The sequence below is a fragment of the Channa argus genome, chromosome 5 (genome assembly GCF_033026475.1).
Source record: "Channa argus isolate prfri chromosome 5, Channa argus male v1.0, whole genome shotgun sequence".
NCBI lineage: Eukaryota > Metazoa > Chordata > Actinopteri > Anabantiformes > Channidae > Channa > Channa argus.
This window is the reverse complement of record NC_090201.1, coordinates 6,083,112-6,100,949: the sequence shown is the minus strand read 5'-3', so window position 1 is coordinate 6,100,949 and position 17,838 is coordinate 6,083,112. Positions and strand designations below refer to the sequence as shown.

The 17,838-nt window shown below is 41.2% G+C and overlaps 1 protein-coding gene across 10 annotated transcripts in view; it reads right to left on the bottom strand.

Moving 5' to 3' along the window:
- foxp1b (forkhead box P1b) overlaps positions 1–17,838 on the bottom strand; it is a 150,147-nt gene that overhangs the window by 17,648 nt on the left and 114,661 nt on the right. For 7 of the 10 annotated variants that reach the window (XR_010914407.1, XM_067504136.1, XM_067504137.1 and 4 more), the window contains 5 exons: positions 17,027–17,164; positions 16,674–16,781; positions 13,205–13,355; positions 6,882–7,074; positions 539–646 (listed from right to left, as the gene is read on the bottom strand). Coding sequence is in view for 9 of the 10 variants with exons in the window: in XM_067504136.1 (XP_067360237.1) it covers positions 539–646; positions 6,882–7,074; positions 13,205–13,355; positions 16,674–16,781; positions 17,027–17,164 (698 nt within the window). In the remaining variant the exon portion in view is untranslated. The remainder of the gene's footprint in view (positions 1–538; positions 647–6,881; positions 7,075–13,204; positions 13,356–16,673; positions 16,782–17,026; positions 17,165–17,838) is intronic. The other 3 variants (XM_067504141.1, XM_067504142.1, XM_067504143.1) reach the window with 3 other exon arrangements.

The following is a 17,838-nucleotide window of genomic DNA, read 5'->3' as shown; positions in this document are numbered from 1 at the left end:
TACGGAAGGTCATGTTGACTTAGCTGAAAGACTGTATACATGGTTAAATTCAGCGTAGTGCTGAGGTGTATGCTTTAGATAGAATCAACAATGCTGCAAACTAAAAAAAAAGTCAAAGTAAGAGGAGAAAGGAGGAGAACAAAAACACTTCTAGGAGAAATATAGAAAAAAGCTGAGCAAGGCAGTCAAAGACACACACTCCTGCCCAATGACAAGGGCAAACACGCAGAGCACCCAGTGGGCTGCCACAGATAAACATCCTACCGTTGTTGTTTGGGAAAAACGGCCCCTGTCTCCATAGGGACTGCACTTACCACAGGAATTATAGGCCCATGCCATTCTCAGAAGGAGACCCCACCACAGTACCCTTGTCAAGAGAGGGCCAACCCAGGCACCAGCACTCAAGAAATAACAACCAGCTGCACCTGTAGTGCGTCTGATTTGCAGGGGCTTACAAGACGTGTAATCGACCCGACACAAGGACAAAAAATTACAAACAAACTCTGATGGAAACGCACTGGCTCTCACTTGTACTTACTTGAGGAATGACTGGAAATCATCAAAGACGGCCTCACATCCAGGCCACTTGCAGACACCGTGACCATAGAGAGGATGACTATGAGGGGAAGGCTCTTCTAGCGTGGGTCTAAAAGACAGATTCACACAAAGAGAGAAAGAGAAAGCAATTAAGATAAACACAACTATTCTGCATCACAAATAAAGCAACAGACCTGTGGTCAGACACCATGGCGAAAGATCAAGGAAGGGGTCTATGGTCTATGGCTTATCCCTAGTTCACACCTCCTTGCCTGTTGTTTCCACATTAGAAGGTTCACTTTTACAGGATCTGTGACCGTTCGACTGCATGGAATCCGAGTGTAACAGCGCAATTTTTGCTTGCTCTTCTCCTCAAAAGGAGGAGACTCTTGTTGTGAAAGCACAACCAAATCAATATGTAATTATTTTGTGTCACTGTTGCAATTCACTTTGATCAAGACTGCTAGGGGGCTCCCTCAGTTGCCGCTGTTCCTCCGCTGCCTGCTACATCATGTCTCAGAGCCCACCTGGAGGAGTCAGTGCCACAACACAAAAAACCTCTAAAGCATCAGGCACTTTCACACTGTGCACAAAGTGTAAACATCCCAGCCTGGTATTAATTTATCTACTGACCAATCTGTGTCACCAGGGGCTGACGAGAATGCATCTAAGGGGAGCGTATGGCTTGGTACAATCAGTCTAAATATCAGAACATTCTTGAAAAACAAACTCTACAACATCTTCCATATGGCGAGAGGCGTGGAACCACAGCTTAACCGCAATGAACGCTGAGAGAAAGCGGCCGGCGTGTGGAGGCAGTGTCTCCTAGACAGGCAGCCATATGGACACAGGCACTATACAAGACACACAACTTTCAGCTACAAGAGCCTGGGGGACTGGCCTATATCGCTACCACCTGTGCTTCTTGCTCGTGAGCACAACGCTGCTGCCTCAACTCCATTGTGAGCCCTGCTCTCTAAGACAACAGTCCAGATCGAGAGATTCATTACACCACAAACTGTTGTGCTGCCATGTGGGAATAACTCCAACCTCTCCAAAACTCCAAAATCTCATACACGGCCGTATATTCAGTAAGAGGTAGTAATTCTACTACTCCAGGGCATGTCTGTAAGAGTAGAATGGAAACATAAATACTGAAAATAATATAAATCTTGCAATGCTCAGTCAATCCTCCACCTGCTACGATTTCAAAATGGAATTAGTTCAAACGAAAGCAATCTAACCGTGGTGTGCCAGTTTTGCAGGATTAAACAATCTGCTGTTCAGATTAAAATCTCATTTGTATCAATGTTAGCGAAGCTGTACCTCAAGTAGGAATTTTAAAGGTTGTCACAGGTTTCCTTGTGTTATAATTACTTGCTTAAGAGTTCACATTGTTCATAACATGTGATAATTGCATTGCAATTAGGAGGCAGTCAAGCATTCATGAATGTGGTTAGCAGGATTTTTTTTTCCTCCCTCTTTCAAAAGTCAGAGTTTTTTAATTCAATTATGAATTATGCATTCACATTAAGACCTCTGTTTTGATACAGCTAATAAATACATGGCGGAAGACCTACTATAATGAGTTTTAAACAAGAAAATGTGTGGACTGGTGAAGGTAATGCTAGTTTTTAATTTAAAGAGATCCTTTTTTAATTCTTTGTGAGGGGGTTTGTTGGTTAATTCTGTATTAATAAGATATTGAAATGTTGAGTGCACTGGGAATCAGTGAGCACAAAGCGCTGTGAGGGGCTGGCGGCAGAAGAGCCCTTTTAAACGATGGATAGCTAAACAGTAGTAAATGACAGAATTTACACCAAATGAGCTACATTAGTGTAATAGGAGAAGAGTGTAGGATTCATGGTGTTTTCTCCCATTTGACAATATGTTCAGAAAAAAAAAAAAAAAAGCTCTGCAGTTCCTGGGGTTGCGTTAAATTTGACTTGCACCCGCGGCAGATCTGTCAGGACGTTATTATTGTCAGGCAGCCTGAGGGAAGAACACTCTAATGATCTTGTAACATGGACGAGGAAAACCGTATTATCAGATTCCTTTGGACGAGAAGCCACATCACAGAGCCTTGTAGACCCAGACACAAAGTGTGTGAACCTTTCCAGGTGTTGCACCACATTTTACGTGTAGACAAGCGGAACTGCACATAACGAAGACATTGCAAGCCGACAGCCAGTTGTTCGCTAGTTCAGATCTTTTGGTAGGATCCTTTGGGTCATAAACAAGACTGGGGTCAATCGATCAGCAACAGTAAGAAGACTGATGTCCACTATTCTAAACCGGAGTCTGGCCGCAATGTGCGAAGCCAGTCACAACACTCTCCTTCACTGTTGGTACTAATGTTAGCCTATTCCCTTGTGTCCTACCACTCCATCCTCCATCCATAACAGCTCCCCTCCTCTTTTTAACTCTCTAGGCATTATACTCGATCCTTTCTTACCATCTTCTCTCTGCCACTGCATGCCTTACCCTAAATGATTTAATTATCATTTCTTTTCTGGTGTAAGACAAATGAAAGGCAAGAGAGAGATTGGAGAGCTGTGCCAAATCTGATTATTTATCTCTTTAACAGATTGCTGTGTTACAGTCCCCGAGCTGTGGTTACTGATGGTTGTTGGGAAGTAAAGTGGGCCAAGCGCTTTGTGAGGATGTTCCCCCTAACAAAGCTGATGCAGCACTGTATTGGGAATTTGTGTCAGATACAGATCAGGTGCATTTCATTTAAATAAGCAAATCATTGAATAAAGATGACCTGGCTCACAGGGTATATCGCTATCTATGCATCACAGTTTATGGGATGGGAAACAAATATGGGCTGACAGACTGAGTGACTCAGGTCCTGGTCATATCAGGGATTCTGGTCAGACAAACAAAAATCCCAGTCTGCTTTGCCAGAGTGTTCTTTGAGACAACTAAAAGCAGGAACACGTGCCTCGTCTTCGATGTGTCAAACCGGCAGTGATTGAATTTCTCCTCCTTCCTTAAGACGGAAGTGCAACGCCGGTGAGTGATTCCTGTGGATGCACTTAAGGTTTTAGTTGCAGGCGTCGTTGTGCCTGGGCAGATTTTATATGACACATGAAACTAACTACATGGTACTTAGGGCCTGCTGTAAACCAATCTGAAGCCAGTCGGGAAAACAGGCCCATCAGCAGAGAGGCTTGTTTCTGTTGCATGACAAAAGGACTTGCAAAACCGCATCAATTAAAAGTTCATTAAGTTCAGCACTGGGAGGATGAGTGGATGCTCTCTATTTACGCCAAGGCCGGCCCAGCCCATTATCTTCAACCTGATTATTCAAATCCCTGGATTATAACACAGACATTTTCTCAGAGAATTGCTTAGAATAATCATACTTAATAATATTTCATTTTTCTTCCCATGGAGTATGATTAGAATTGAGTCTGCATCATCAAAACAGAGGAATAATGCTCTTGATAGCTGCACAATTTAAGGGTTCCAAAATTAACACAAGAAAGGATTATTGCTTGTGTAAATCTAAATTAGCATCATTCAGCATTTAATAAGGGATGATTTGTATTCACTTTGTATCAGTCATCTATTCTTAGTAATTGCATATTCAAAACTCTGGAGAGGTAATCCATGACTTTCTAGAACAGATGGGGTGGATGGCAATCACCTGCTCAGTTTTCTGACAGATCTAAGATATTTCGAGGATATTCAGACTGAGACTGCCTTCTTCACTTAAGCTTGTGTTAAACTGCTGTTGACATCTTCTTTAATCTCTGACAGCCAATGCGAGGCAGAGGGGCTGCCAGTTCTTGCGTTATGTCTTTTCCGATGTTTCATGGAGCCTTCATGCGGAGGCTGGTTCATGCCTTTTCCTGCCATCGATGCTCACCTTGTTTGCTACTTGCGACATTGTGTGATGGGAGTCAGCGAGTCAATATACTTCTTTGCAATTTGTCTTTAACTGCACATGATTCAGACATTCTGCCAGACATTGGATGAAGGATTGGAAGCCTGTGGATACTGTCAAGTGTGTGAGCAACTAACACCCTTTTTAAAATTTTTTTTTTTTCTCCAGTGCCTTTGCTGAAAGGTAACTTTAAAACGCTCTAAACAGGATAAGTCTGTACAAATCTATTTAATACTGATACAACTTGAAAAGAAATAGCTGCTTTCCATTTATATCACTCCATCACTGAATTTCCTAATGATTTCACACAGATCGTCTCAGCGACTCTGCTGTGATGCCCTCTCTCTAGCAGCACCTCTTTACCTCCACGGGCCTGCAGGTTTAGTTTCCAAAAAAATGTTTTCTTTGGCAATGCTTTCATAATGATGCATAGGTTTTGATCACTGAAACACAAGTCAGATGTTATGCAGTGAGCTCATGGTGCCTGGAGGCTCCTCGCTAGCAGTTCAAAGATCAGGCTTTGGTGCAAGAAAACAAACCGATGTGTATGATGCTAAATTAATTCCTTCCTTAAAGACGCATGCAGACACACACAGCTAGGGAGCAAATGTCTTTTAGAGATGATTCATCCTGATTTTGAAAATGATACACCTAGTGTTTGTTTTTTCTATCATATAATAGCTTGTTGTTCTCAACTTTTTTTAAATTCCTGTACTGACATGTTGATCCTGCACGTCAACATGTTCCCAGTACACAGTGAAATGTTTTGCGTTTATGAAGAGTCACAAGTAACCTAATTGTTCTCAGTAAAAGGCAATTTAAGTTATGGCTGCACTTTCAATCTGGAACAATAGCAGAACTTTGAAAGCCTGATCACTCATTAAATGTACAATATTGACATTTCTCCTTTCAGATGTTCCTGAATTCCCTACTGCAACCAGCCACACAGAAATGTAACTGTGTTGGCCCTAATAAAAATAATAGTTACAAACTGTAAATTAATAATAATCTTAGAACTCTATGGGGAGATGTCCATCAATTGATCTCCTGAGAGAAATACTAAATTGAAAAGTATGGCATAGGACACTGTTTTCTTTAGAGAAAAATGACAGATCATCCGTTTAATTACCAGTTGTAGGTTACAAATAGGAACAATTCTGCTGTTGTTGAAAGGCGTTAGCTCTGATCGTTTCAGCTTGTATGTCTCCACTCATCCATGCTCTCATTGTCAGGGCAAATAAAAATGTAATACACATGCAAACAAAACGAAAGAAAACCATATACTGTATAGTTCAGTGAAAACATTTGCATTACCTTACGTTGAGGGCAAAAAAAAAAGAAGAGTAAAACAAAAACGCTTTTATTCCCAAGAACATTGTAAATGTCCCTTCATCATAAGAAATAACAAAAATGGTCAAGAGAATGTTATAGTAAAATATAAAAATGATGTCAGTGTAAACATTTGCATTCCCCCTTGATAAACCCTTTAATAACTTTAATATGTAAAATTAGTTGTCTGATATCTAAAGGAAAATATGCACAACTATCACCTTGTGTTTTAAACTTGGTTTGCACTTTAAATTTGCAAGTGGGTAGATGTTTTCCTGATCTCTAGGGACAATGTGATCAGGAAAACAGCCATCAGAACAGCTCAAAATGATGACAGTAAACATTCATAAGCTGTAAAGGAATATTAAAATATTCCAAAGCATTTATAGATACCGGTACTAACTGTAAATATCATAAGCCAGAAACTACAACTCTTCTAAGAAGTGTAAGACCAAGAAAAATAACTAAGGAAACTTGCTTGAGAGCTATGTGAGAATCCAAAACCAACAGCAGCGAAAAACTCCTAAGAGGCAATGGGAATAAAAGTCCACATCATCGTAGTCAAGTGTAGTCAAGTTTGGATTGTTGGAGGGAAAAGCATGCAGGAAACCACTGCTTACTTATAGACATAAGGCAGCATATTTAGAGTATGCTAAAGAAGCTCGTGAACAAGATTATATGGTCATTATTCGCACAGGAATGTGTAGCGAGAAAAAAAACACTGCCTATGTTTTAGGGGTGTATGTCTGCATCAGGCAATGGAGCTCAGCACAAAGTGGAAGATTGATAAAATGCAGCCACTTATCAGAAGATCTTAAAGCAATGCTTCCTACTTTCAGTCAAAAAGCTAAAAATGAAGAGAGGAGTAGATTTTTTGACAATGATCAGTCTTCAGAACTAAATACCATTAAAAACCCGTGAATCCATTTGAAGAAGGCTGTATATGGCAAACAACCATGCAATCTGGTAGACTTGGAAGAATGATGCCATTATAAATGGCGATGTGAAGGGCTCCAAACGCCGCTCAGAGGAGGTGGTGTGGCTGCTTTACTCTTTTTTGCCATTTCAAAGTTAAGGAATAAAAACACTCAATCATATAGAAAGGGATAGAGGTCCTCACCCATCTCGCTTGTGACTCATGTACTGCCCGTTTGTGGACGCATGCTGGTTAAGAAGCGGGTTCTTTGGCGGTGCCGGGGAGGACAGGTCGAGGCCCCGGTGGCCGTTGTTGCTGCTGCTGTTGTTTTGCTCCTCTTTCACGTGAGCATTTGTCACCTCCTTCCATAGTTGCTGCAGCTCTGCTGGAATCATGGCTGAAACAAACAAATTGGATAATTAAATCAATTAAGAACTAATCCAACTCTCCTTCATCACTTAATTAATTCAAAGCATTTGTAAACAAAGCTGAGTATTAATTAGAAAATATTCTACTACAGGGTAATTCACTGAGAGTTCTTGCCTCCCTCCCTTCTCTCCGCCACCTCCTTCTCTCCCTTCCATTTTTCCTGTGATGTGACGCGTGTTTGTACAAACAAATCCCTGGCATTCACGCAAATTTCATGCCCAGAGTAAATAATTAACATTCAGACAAGGCATGAAATCTGAATAATCACCATAATTTTTTTCTCAACAACAGAGATGTGCAGAACACACACAACAAAAAGTTTACAATAGCAACACTAGAAAACATCCCACTCCTGCCTCCTTGAGAAACAGGACCCTGGGGTAATATTCTCAAAAGCGCATTAATGTGCAAAATACTTAAAGCTCTGCACCGCCTCCAATTGACACAGAAGACTTAAACCTCATTTAACAAGTCAAGCACACTGCAGTTCACACAACCCTTTAGATAAAAAAATCCCTTGAAAACAGAAGACATGTTTCTGTCCGCTGGAAACGTGGAAATGCTTCCTTCTTTTTTTTTTCTTTTTTTTTTTTGATTGACAGGAATCCCAAAACCCAGGGCCAGTGTTAGGATGAAAAAGGATAATGCTCTGTTTGTGCACCCCACTTTCTGTCTGCCTTTGTTTGCACACAATATATGTGTCCATTTATGGTGTTTCTGTTACTGTGCCAGAGAAGTCTGCCTCTCACCTGACACAAATGAAGCGGATATGTAAAATAAGATTTAAGTCCCACGGGGAGCAGAATCTGTGGCCATTTGTGCTTTCAGTCAGACATACTGCATCTAGGTAACCCTGATTTTAACAGCATACTGAAAGATCTAAAGGGGTAATATGTGTGGATTTGTTCTGGGTATTCAAATCTCGGCTTAAAGAAGCCAAATGTTTTAAGCGTGGAGAAAGAAGCCCTTGAATATGTGGTGAATTCAACCACAGAGCAAATGGGCAAGTCCACTCGTTTAACATTACAATTAATTAAATCCAGTCTCAAAACGAGCACTGGCAAATGAAAGATGATTTGCACATGCTTATCTACTTGGGTTTATATTCTCTGGATCCCCCCCCCCACCCCTCCGTCTCTCATCACCAGCTCTATAGATACCAGAAGTGCTCCTTTCAAGTACCAGATTGTAACACATTGTGTGCAAAATGCTTAGTCTTAATTTATTCCTGTTGTGGAAAATAACTGTGAGGTGAAGATCTCAATATGATCAGCAAAAATATTTTTAATTTGATAAGCTACTAAAGATTTTAATTATGCTGGTAATGGAGAACATTGGCCTAATGAGGCGGAGGACTCCAGAGAGACGCAGAGGCTAAGAACTGTGAAATGAGTCTGATAGGATTGCTGTAAATTCACACTAGATCGTTTGCATATCAAAGAGCAGGAAATGATTGCAGGACAAATCAATAACCTTTCCACGTTCCAAGTAGCGTCTTTCCTCATTGGAATATTTCAGCACGCTCGCTCTATTCTGCCTGCCTGTATTCTCACTTATTCTCTTCAATGCCTTGATGTGCCCTAATCGAAGTGCACGTCCATGACAGGCTAAACACGCTTAATTTTGTGGCCAGTGTTATAGCATGCTAATCCAGTGCTTGCTGGTTTTTCGGTTTCATTATCAAAGGATTGCTTGTTGTTTTGATGATATAAAAAGATTTTGAGCAAATTTTGTTTTTGTATGTGTGTGTGTGTGTGTTTTTTCCTGGTATGGCTTGTTTAGAAGGGGAAGGTCACTGATAATGCGAATGTCCTGTGCTCCTACAGCAGGAACAATCATTTTCCCCCACTTGGTGCCCGGTGACAATGGCCGATGTATTTTTAGCCGATGTGCTTGACAGAGCGGCCCACACTGGCTCAATTACCCAGTAGTCCTGGTGACCCCAACACCACTGTTTACTCAGATGAAACCACAATGGATAGACCGGTCTGATGAGAGAGGTAACGGAGTGGGACCAGGCTGTCTCTTTCTGGATCTAGTGCGTAGTTTTATTGCTCTTTATTCACCTCTCCCTTTTGCTTCTCCCATCTAACCCTAACCTCTTCAAACAACAGCTATGGCTCATGATTCCACATAAATGACAATAAAATACTTTGGACAAATGTCTCAGCAGGTATTATATTTTGTGTTTGGACAAAATCCACTGAGCTTCTCTCCATCTGATTACAGTGGGACACATAATGACATTGATCCGTAAATCCTCTTTCTTGGGTCCCCAGTTTGTCCATCCTTTAAATGCCGGATTGGTTTATCTTTCCTCTTTCCATTTTTCAACACAACTATTCCACTCATTACGGCTGGGAAATACAGACAAGCACTTTAAAAAATGTATGTTGTTGGGACACTTGATTGATCACCACCCTCCCAACTCAATTTTACCTCTGCAGGTAGCTCTGGCACTGAGACAGGCCGAGCTCTTCAACCTTTTCCTGTCCTTGTCCCCCTGTACCCAGGTGACCATGTTCAAGCAAGCAGAAAGTTGATTTAAGGTTCATAATGACATCAGTTGCAGGCCATCATCCCCCAAATAAAAAATGGCCCCCAGTGCACTGGGCTCTTTAAACCGAGCTGTTACTTCTCACGCACAGTGCCAGTGCCATGGGGGGGACAGTGACATCGCTATTAGTTTATTGTTCCGTCAGGCTGGGACCTTTACCGCACCCCTGTTTATGTTGCCGTAATCACTGGCCTGCTGATATGCACCCCTTAGATCTGAAATATGTCCTGTCCTAATGCTGCAGGAGCTATTACCAGCAGCCCACTGCTGGATGTATCAATCACTGACAGGTCAGCTGCATTACCCACCGCTGTCCCTGATGTGCTGCTGTTCTGTGAGCACTTCATGGCTCGCCACATTCTTTGCTTTCATATTACCGACAAATTTGTCTTGTCACTGTCCCACTGGCCTCTCCTAGACAGCTTAAATGATGTTGTGCAGCTACAAGAACTCTTTTGCAGAGCAACCTCGAAGCATGAGGGGCCCTTTTATGGCAGGATGTGCACAAACACTTGCCACCTCTGTGACACACAGACACAAACATGCACAAACATGCAAACATAAACACATGCATAGAATACTTGAGCAACGTGAGCTTGAGCAACCACCGACTCGCTTATCAGGTCAAGAGGAAAGATTTTCTTTTGAGTTGGGGAAGGGGGAGGCGTGGATGGATCAAATTTATATTTATGAGAGTTATATCCTCCCCAAACACATTGTTGTAATTTATAACAGATACCGTCTGGACGCTTGCAAGACTTTGAACATTAATGTCAAAAGAATTTACAGCAAGAGAAACAAATTATATTCCAGATAATGTGAGCAATTGTTTTTCACTCAAAACTGCTATCTGCAAATTTATACTTAATTAGCGCTATCGCATTTTTGAAAGACTAATTCAAACGTAGTCCTTTAGTCCATCATTTTGGCACAGTAAATGACTCTAATCTGTCTCAGCCAAAAAATGTAACAAAGCAGGAAACTGACACAAAAATTTGTTGTAAACTGCATCGCAGCATACAGATTGCAGACCAATTTTTCTTTAATTACTCTGTTACAGTGACCTATAATTTGAAAACCTTCCTATCATTGTCTCAGCACAAGAAAAAAGACATACGCTGGATTGCATGTGATAACAGTGGCCTTTTAAAATAATTATATTGATATCTGCAATTTGAAATGTAAAAAAAAATAAAAATCCTCAGTTAAAAAGTCATGCCGATTTACTGCCCCCAAGTTGGAATCCATAATCGCCAGGACCCAAACAGAGTAGATCAACTCATCACTTCCGACATACTGCTAACTGCTAGCTGAATATTGTAGATTAGATCTGAGCACCATAGGCCTGGCTCGCTGATGCATGAAAGGGTTTAGTGATGTGGAAAACAGAAAGGTCATCAATAACTTCAAACAGTCAAGCAGAAAATGTGTAGAATAGGAAGACAAACTGGGGCCCTGAAGCACTAGTTTAAGTGTTGTAACAGCTGTCAGTGGCACAAAGTTAACCGTCAATAGATTCTAAGTGTAAACTAACCAGGTTTGACTGGTTATAATAAACTGAAACAATATAATTGTACACAGGGAAAATCCGTTCCTGATCTCGATGTTTATGCAAACAACACTATATAGAAGCAATTCAGAAGCAAATCAGTGTGGAGTCCGTCCGTTATTGAAGGTGGAATGTTTCTTGCAAAATTTTACACACAACCTTTGCAGACAGAAATAAAAGTATTTTTTTCCTAGGGATTGTTTGAAAAAGATTTTAATAATAATAATAATAATAATAATAATAATAATAATAATAATAATAATTATTATTATTATTATTATTACTATTTTCACAGTTTACCATTTATGATTTTATTGTTACCATTTACTGACACACAACAGAGAGAAATGAAGCACATGGTGTGTTGCACAGTTCTTTCTTGATAATTCAAATAGTAATTGAAATCACTATTTCAACCCACATAACATGTATCAAAAGCTGAAAAGGTAGAAATTCAATACACTTAGTCTCTTTGATAAGATGTGATGCCTTAGAGGCATTTGATGATCACACAGTATAAACAGGGACTGTTGTGAAATCCATCAAAACTACAGTACCATATCACTCGCATAATGCTTTACTTAAGGGGTGTGTGTGTGTTTGCCAGACATCTGACACAGAGCAATTCAGCAAAGCACACTCACAACACAGCAGCGCTCCACGCCTGTGCCCATGGCAATCGTCTGCGAGCGGATGAGTGATTCCATAACCAGTCCAAACAATAACACCACTGTACAAACCGTGTTTGTGTTTGCCTATTACCTAAGCACCCCCCCCCCCCCCCCCCCCCCCCCCCCAAACCCTCCCGTTTTTTTTATCGCCCTTATCTTGTTATTTCAAAACTGTTTGTCCAAGCTGGGAATGAATAGTCAATGTCATGTTCTAAAACCCTTATGACAGTGTCTTTGTCACAAGGGTACCACTCCTTAACAAAATATTAAAAAATAAATAAAGACATAAACTTCCTGGCCAAACAACAAGTATTGACTCCCTATCAAGTAACAGGCAGTTTCACAATGACAAGTTCACTGGAAGTTTACGAACAATAGTACCAGTCTGATGGCAGCTGCCTCCAGGATGCCAATCACAAACACAGGGCAGAGAGTTGAACACTAAGATATTTTAAACGGTAAAAGTAAAAGTAAAACACACTGTAGTATTTCAGTAAGCAGTAGACTGCCCCGGACTATAGGTATATGATGCCATTTAAGTGAATTAGAGATGTGTTGGGTGAGGATTTGCGGTAGTTGTGTCCTCAGTCAGTAAAACCACATAAACTAAGTGGTTACATTAAGTTGTGAATTGTGCGCTTTGACTAAGCACATTTGTATTGTAGGAAGGTCATAACAGATGCAGATTAAACCTCTCTGAAAATACAGTAATATACCTAAACAAAACAAAAATAATACATTATTTGTCAAAAGTCTAATCCAACAGCTTGGTGTGACATTAAGCTGAACTACATTTCATTTAGGGTTTAGATTTTTGAAGCCCAAAAGGAACAATAATGTTTACAGTAAAGAAACCTATAGTTTTTGCCATGATCATTATTTAAATCATGTCTGTCAGAAACGTTTTCCTCAGAACTGCTTTCAAGATTAAAAGCCTGTGAAACTAAAAGCCACAAACAAATGTCACTGTACAGCAGCTTAAAATCCTCCTACACTACGATTGAGTAATTTTTCTACATGAATACTTCAATAGTTTTGTGAGCTGATTCCTCATTTTTAAATACACAATCAAAACCTTCAGTTCAGGGAAGAACCTATCTAGAAACAGGTGAAGGAAACTGATCACTGTGGCATCTTATAGTAAATAAAGTAAATTAACATATAAAATAGAATAATCCCAATTGTTTTATAACCTACATTCCAACATTTACTCAACAGCAGGGTAAATTATCACTTTCTATCAACAAACCTTAGCACTTGTAAAAAGTCTAGAATAGTTAGTAGTTCAGTACAATGCTGTTACATTACAGTAGGTACTGACCCTGAGTAAGGGAGTGCATGGGCAGGCCAGGCTGTCCAGGCTGGATGGTGAGCAGCCCTTGCCTCTGAAGGTTGAGCAGATGCTGCTGCTGGACCTGCTGGACCTGCAGGAGCTGCTGCTGGAAGGCCAACTGCTGTGCTGACACCTGCTGCTGATGGTGCGTGCGCGTGCAGGCACGTGCACAGACACAGACACACACACACAAAGACAAAGAGATAGAAAGACACACCATGAGTAAACAAGTGTACAATATAGAAAAATAACAGCCAGTGCAAATGCGTAAAGCTGAATTTCAGGATAGTATCTTATTGAATATGTGTGCCACTGGGAAAAAAAACTTTGAAGTTCAAAGTTCTCGTTGTAAAATTAAACACTTTAGAGCATGTTCATTCATAAAAACATGTGTAATGGATTTCACATGTGCTAACACACGCAATTGCAGTGTGATTTTCATAAATTTTGCCTTTAGCGTGCGTTTGTCTGGGCCCACTTAAGACAGGTAGACTATACATCTCTCTCTCTGTTAATTAACGAGGAGTCGGGAGGCAAATGACAAACAATGAAACAACATAGTTAATCATTCATAATAAGAGCCACAGGAATTTAATTACAGCCATTCATAATTCAGCAAACAACGTGTGACTAAATCAAAGTGCTTAATAACCACCCTAGTAACTCTCACAACTCTCTCAGGCATGGTGCTGTGCTCAGGGATACAATTTTCCCCCAAACAGTGCAGCGCAAGTGTGTTCAATCACACACTGTGGACTGACTGAAAGATAGCTGTTGTTGAGCTAATTGTGCTACGACCACTACATTAGTAGAAAATTCATTAAATACTAGCATTTCTTTACTGGTTTGGGGGGTTGGGGGTTTGGGGAGGGGGGGGGGGGGGGGGGGGGGGCGTGATTTTGGCTCTGAACCGTGAAACATGTTAACTTGGATAGGATGAAAAAGTTATATGTGAGTGTAGAAGAAAATGGAAAGGAGAAAACAACGGACAAAGTCAGAATAATAAATAGAAGGAAATTATCTAATATCCCCAATCTCCTATGAGTCAAAACAAATGAGAGATGCTATTTAGATAACAGGGCCACGTTAGAGAGAGATGACTTTTAACCCTTTCATCAATCCCAGCTCTCCACAAATCCACAGTCAACTGGCAGAAATTAAACATGATCTATACTCACAAAATAAGCATGTCTGAGACTCAACAGGAAACAGGGCTTGTTTATGAGTATACAAGGCTAGAGGTCAAGCAGGTGGGAGGAGAGGAGGGGTCACTAAAAGCAATGCCAAGGCTGCCAAGCTGTACACCACACCCTGTTACCAAACACAGGATACAACACTTTGTTTACTTCTCACAATTGAGTGCAGACAAAAAAGGTCTCAGTGCTACACCGCTCTCAGGTCACTTGCTGGCGGCTCTACAACCACTGAAACAGCCAGATAAAATGCGTCCCCCTCCGCCCACCCCCATTAGACTTGTCAAAAGGGTACAGCAGCTTTTCTTTCCCTTCCTCTCCCTTCCCTCCTGCCTAAATCTTAGCCTGCTGCTCCTGCACTGCTTCGCTAAAAATAAAGCCCTGGGCAACACTGCTCTAATACAGTGAGTGGGGTCGTCTCACTGGATCAATCAGTGGAAGACGAAGCTTTGACAGTGGTAGCACAAGGTCATACTTGAGGAATAACCACATTCATTCATAGACTCATTTGTGATGTAACCCAAAATGAAGGAAGAGAAAGTGAGTTAGAGAAAGAAGGGATGTGATGCAGATTTCTCAGAGGCCTCTGTGAAAGATGGACTACAGGTTCTTTTTCCCCCCCTCCATCCGTTCCCAGCTCCTCTCTGACAGCCTGAGACAAAGATAATACTGCTATGGGGGTGGGAGTTCACAAGAAACAATGTCTTTCATCAAAATAGGGGGTGGCTTTTCAGAGGAAAAAAAGGAAGAAAGAAAAATCAAGTATTGCAAATGAATTTAACTCTCTGCTTCACTTTTTTTTCTTCTCCTTCTGGTCCCATCAGCTGACAAGGGCTCCTGTGCGCTCCCAGCATGCAGACACATTAAAAACCCCAGACCCAATAGACCAAATAAGAGGTTAACAAGAAGTGGCACGAGGGAGAGAAAAATACAGTCCCTGACAAATGATAAAGAGTGGCACTGGCAGGCCTTTATTGTCAAGCTTCAAATATAAAGTTAAAGATCTTTGAAAAACTAAATTTTGATGTCTTTAAAATAAAAGAGGCACAAAGCAACAACAGGGGGTTATTGTCTGGCAGCCACAGGGGAGTCACTGCATAATTCTTATTCTGTCTTTTGATGGCTGCTTGCAATGTGAATGAAAAAAAAAAAAGAGAGAGTGAGCATTGAGATGAGAAAGAAAACATCAGCAGAGGGGAGAGCCTCTCGAGGCTGCATCTATTTCCTGTGATCATACATAATATGCTTCAAAAGTAGTTTTTTCTTTTATTCTCATGCTCCATTCAACTGATCAATTGCACCTTCTTGTCTCCCCCCCTCCCCCCCCCTCACCTTCCCTCTTTTTTCCCTTGCTCCTGTAGCGTTTACATCAGATTCGACTTGGTGACAGGCCCTATCTGAGGCCGAGGAGCTCTGCTGTCATGTTGATTTATGGGAGCATCACGCCACAACTTGTCCAAACTGAAGCCCGCAGTTCATTAATTAGGGAGCTACGACTTTGAAGTTGGGAGCTTCGACAGCACATGACGCGTGAGCATGCGTGGATGTGCGCGAGTCCGCTTTTAACACTGGGCCTAATTTTCTACTCTACAAACATGGAACTCAATGGGGACAGAAGAAAAAATCCCAGATTGTCTTTGAACTTCTTCTGACCGCACGATAATAATTTTCTTTGTCCACAGCGATGCCTGTATCCGCCGCTGCCTATAAGCAAGCCCTGCCGTACTGGAGGGAATGAAGGAGAGAGAGTGAGAAAAAGAGGATAGAGAGGGAGAGAGGGAGAAAGAACCAATGCAGGCAACAAAGCTGGGAGCGCTCTCTGCACTGATATCTCACAATTACATGCCTTCTCTTCCTCTGCCATTTCCATGTTAATTACCGAGAAAAGCCTTTCAGATTTAGATGCTGCATGTTTCTGCCTTTCTCTCTTCTGCCTTTCCCTATGTCCTACAAGAGGCTCACAGGAATGGTCATCTCTTTGTATCAGAGGACACTTGTTTACTTGAGGGGAAAAAAAAGGCTCAAGTTCTGCAAAATATTATACATTTATATCTGTGACAGTTTATTCTTAGCATTGCTTTTGCCATTTATCCAGCAAATCTGACATGCTAATCACAGTGCACTTGATTCTTCCCCCTCTCTGCTTAGTTTTAACCACAGTCTGGAAGCAGATGGGGTTGAGGGAGGGAGCACACATGTTTTCCACGCTCTGTCTGGCCAAAGGCTTTGGTAATGGCAGGCATTTGGGAGTGATGTCAGCCTACCTCTTTACTCTGCTTGCTGCCTGCATGCTGCTGCTGTTGCTGCTGCTGCTGTAGGAGCTGGAGGTGGAGCTGTTCCTGCTGCTTTTTGTAGAACTCTTGGAGTTGCTGCTGCAGAATAGACAGGAAGGTGACATGTGAGTCAAAGCCCGTCAGTAACAGAAACTCAGCAGTGAGAATTTTTTAATACTTTGAGCAGTGTTGTCTTTGAGCTTTAAAAAAAAAGACAGAAGAATAGTAGCTTGAAGTGAACGTATCTTTGTAAAACAGAGTCTATACACAAGAAGAGAAAAGATACATCAACTATATACGATGGCATGGCCTAAAATAATAATTAATGACACGAGTGACATTACCTGCTGTAACATGAGGGCCTGTTGCTGCTGAAGAAGAACCTGGAGCTGCTGAGGGCTCAGGACTTGCTGCTGAAGGATCTGCTGCATCTGCTGTGGAGTTATCACTTGAGGTGTCATCATAGCCACTGACACTGGAACCTGCACAGGAACAAAATGAGACACATGTTAAAGGTCACTGTTTGTGAAAACCTCCAAACAGACCAGAATGCCTGCATTAATCCAAAGACAAACCATCCTCTTTGTCCTTTTTATAGTCACAAAGAACGATAAAGGCTAAGCCTGCATGCAACGTGCCAGGGGTGGTCAAATATGAAAAAAAGTGAAGCCTAGGGAATTGCTACAGATAAAAATGCTCAAAAAGGCATAAGTAACAAATATATATTATGGAGCCTATGACTAGATTCTCAGAACTCAACCCAAATGTCATCTTACTGTATTAAAATCTGTACATGCCCTTAAACCGACACACAAACACACGTGTGCACGCACACACACTAACATCATTGAATACAATCTGCATCTGCTGTGATGCTTCTCAGAGCTTGCCATTTACAAAGCATGGCAAACATGCCATACCTGAGGACATGAAAAACGATGGAGGCAAGCACCAGAGGCGAGGACGAATGGTTTAGGTGCACGTCACATAACAAGCATTCAGTATTTAAATCTGGCTCAGGACCTTTGCTGCGCGTAAAACACTATGTTGTGTATACTACTGGTGTAAAACATAAAAATTGAAAAAAAAAAAAAAAAAAAAAAAAGACAGAAATGTCTCCCCGCCCCCCAAAATGCAGCGACTCTCTTTTTACACA